At 37.1% G+C, this 1,426-nt stretch overlaps 1 protein-coding gene across 1 annotated transcript in view; it reads right to left on the bottom strand.

Moving 5' to 3' along the window:
* The window catches only part of LOC103587716 (ryanodine receptor 2-like), a gene marked incomplete at its 5' end in the record, with an annotated part of 226,133 nt that overhangs the window by 129,587 nt on the left and 95,120 nt on the right, over positions 1-1,426 (bottom strand). Inside the window, one exon of the mRNA XM_008569236.1 lies at positions 761-917. Coding sequence (XP_008567458.1) covers positions 761-917 — 157 coding nt within the window. The remainder of the gene's footprint in view (positions 1-760; positions 918-1,426) is intronic.

The raw sequence follows: 1,426 nt of genomic DNA, 5'->3' as shown, positions 1-1,426 counted from the left end.
GAGGGTTGCGATCCGTTGCCGGACACGGAAAAAAGACAAAAGACAAAAAAAAAAAAAATCCAGCTTGAATTCAGGTAGAATACAAACTATGGGGAAGGGTGATAGAATCCTTAGAACTTTCTAGTAATGAAAAGAAACAAGTAATAAGTTTAAAAAAAAAAAAAAAAGATGATCCCTGAATAACATTCTTAAGCTGCCTGTATCCAGATGAGTATATACTAATCTCAGAAATACAAAATCAAACCTTTATCCATAACAGGAGCGTCCAGTTTTGCTTGCTAAGACAAAAGCTACCAGGAGTTCAATACCATCCCTACCATCAGGCCCAAGTTTCACAATCTTCTTTAAATTTAAGGACAGAAATATACATGATCCTAAAAATGCTTCAGCAGAGCAAAGAAGAAAGGTCTGCATATAAGAGTAGATGTGCATCTTTGAGAAAAAGATTCCGGGTATGGGTAATCTTCATACTGTTTTACAACATCTTAACAAGGTTTGCAGCAACTGGACTGTGGATGTGTAAGAAAACGGGAAGGAGCTCAAAGGATGTGCTGCTGTATGTAAATAACCAAAGAACCATAAACCCAGGAAGACCGTGTGCAGGTTTCAGAGATTTAGGAAACTGGTTTTACAGGAGAGGAGAGGATGAAAGAGAAACTGGGGATTTAGAAAAAACATTTCTCTTCTGTGTTTCTAACCTCAAAGAAAATGCAATGGGAATACACTTGCAGAAAGTCCAAGATGACATCTTGTGTCTTACCTTGGAAGACCGGAAAGTAAATGCTGTTGACTTGACATCGGCTTTCTCTTTGTCCATGAGGAGAAGGCTTTTGTCTTCCAGGAGACTCAAGTATTTTCCTGTTGTGACATGGCGCAGTCGGAATGGCTGGCCCCACCTTATGTGACTTCCACTCCACCTAGAAACCACAGTTAGGACTTGATCCAGCAGCATCCACCATCACAGAGAGGTAGCAATCAAATCATGTCAGACAGTGAACAAGGGTGCTCTGCAACACTGTCATATTCAATGTTCTTGAAACCCTTATGATATTAGTGGTTATTAATTACATTTCATAAATAACAAAATAGTCATTCAGAAGGACTAAAAGTAGAAGTGAAATTTAACTCAAGGTCTTCTGACTTTAAATGCAGTACCATCTCCTCCCTAGACTACTCTAAGCAAAGATGACTAAGCTCATCTTTTCCAAGTTAACCTCTAATCACCAGTCACAGACATAAAAAGTGTAACTTTAACTATTTTAGAATTTGCTACTTAACGTTTCTTATATTTGCAGACTTGAAAAAAATAGTAGTAACATAGTCAATGCCTAAGTATGACTAATTGGAACTCATAAATAGAAACTAAAGTGCATACAAATATTTACCAGACCAAAAAAAAAAAAATCTGTACCTATGCTTAAAATTT

Source organism: Galeopterus variegatus, unplaced genomic scaffold (genome assembly GCF_000696425.1).
Source record: "Galeopterus variegatus unplaced genomic scaffold, G_variegatus-3.0.2 Scaffold482, whole genome shotgun sequence".
Lineage (NCBI taxonomy): Eukaryota > Metazoa > Chordata > Mammalia > Dermoptera > Cynocephalidae > Galeopterus > Galeopterus variegatus.
This window is presented reverse-complemented; position numbering and strand designations above follow the sequence as displayed.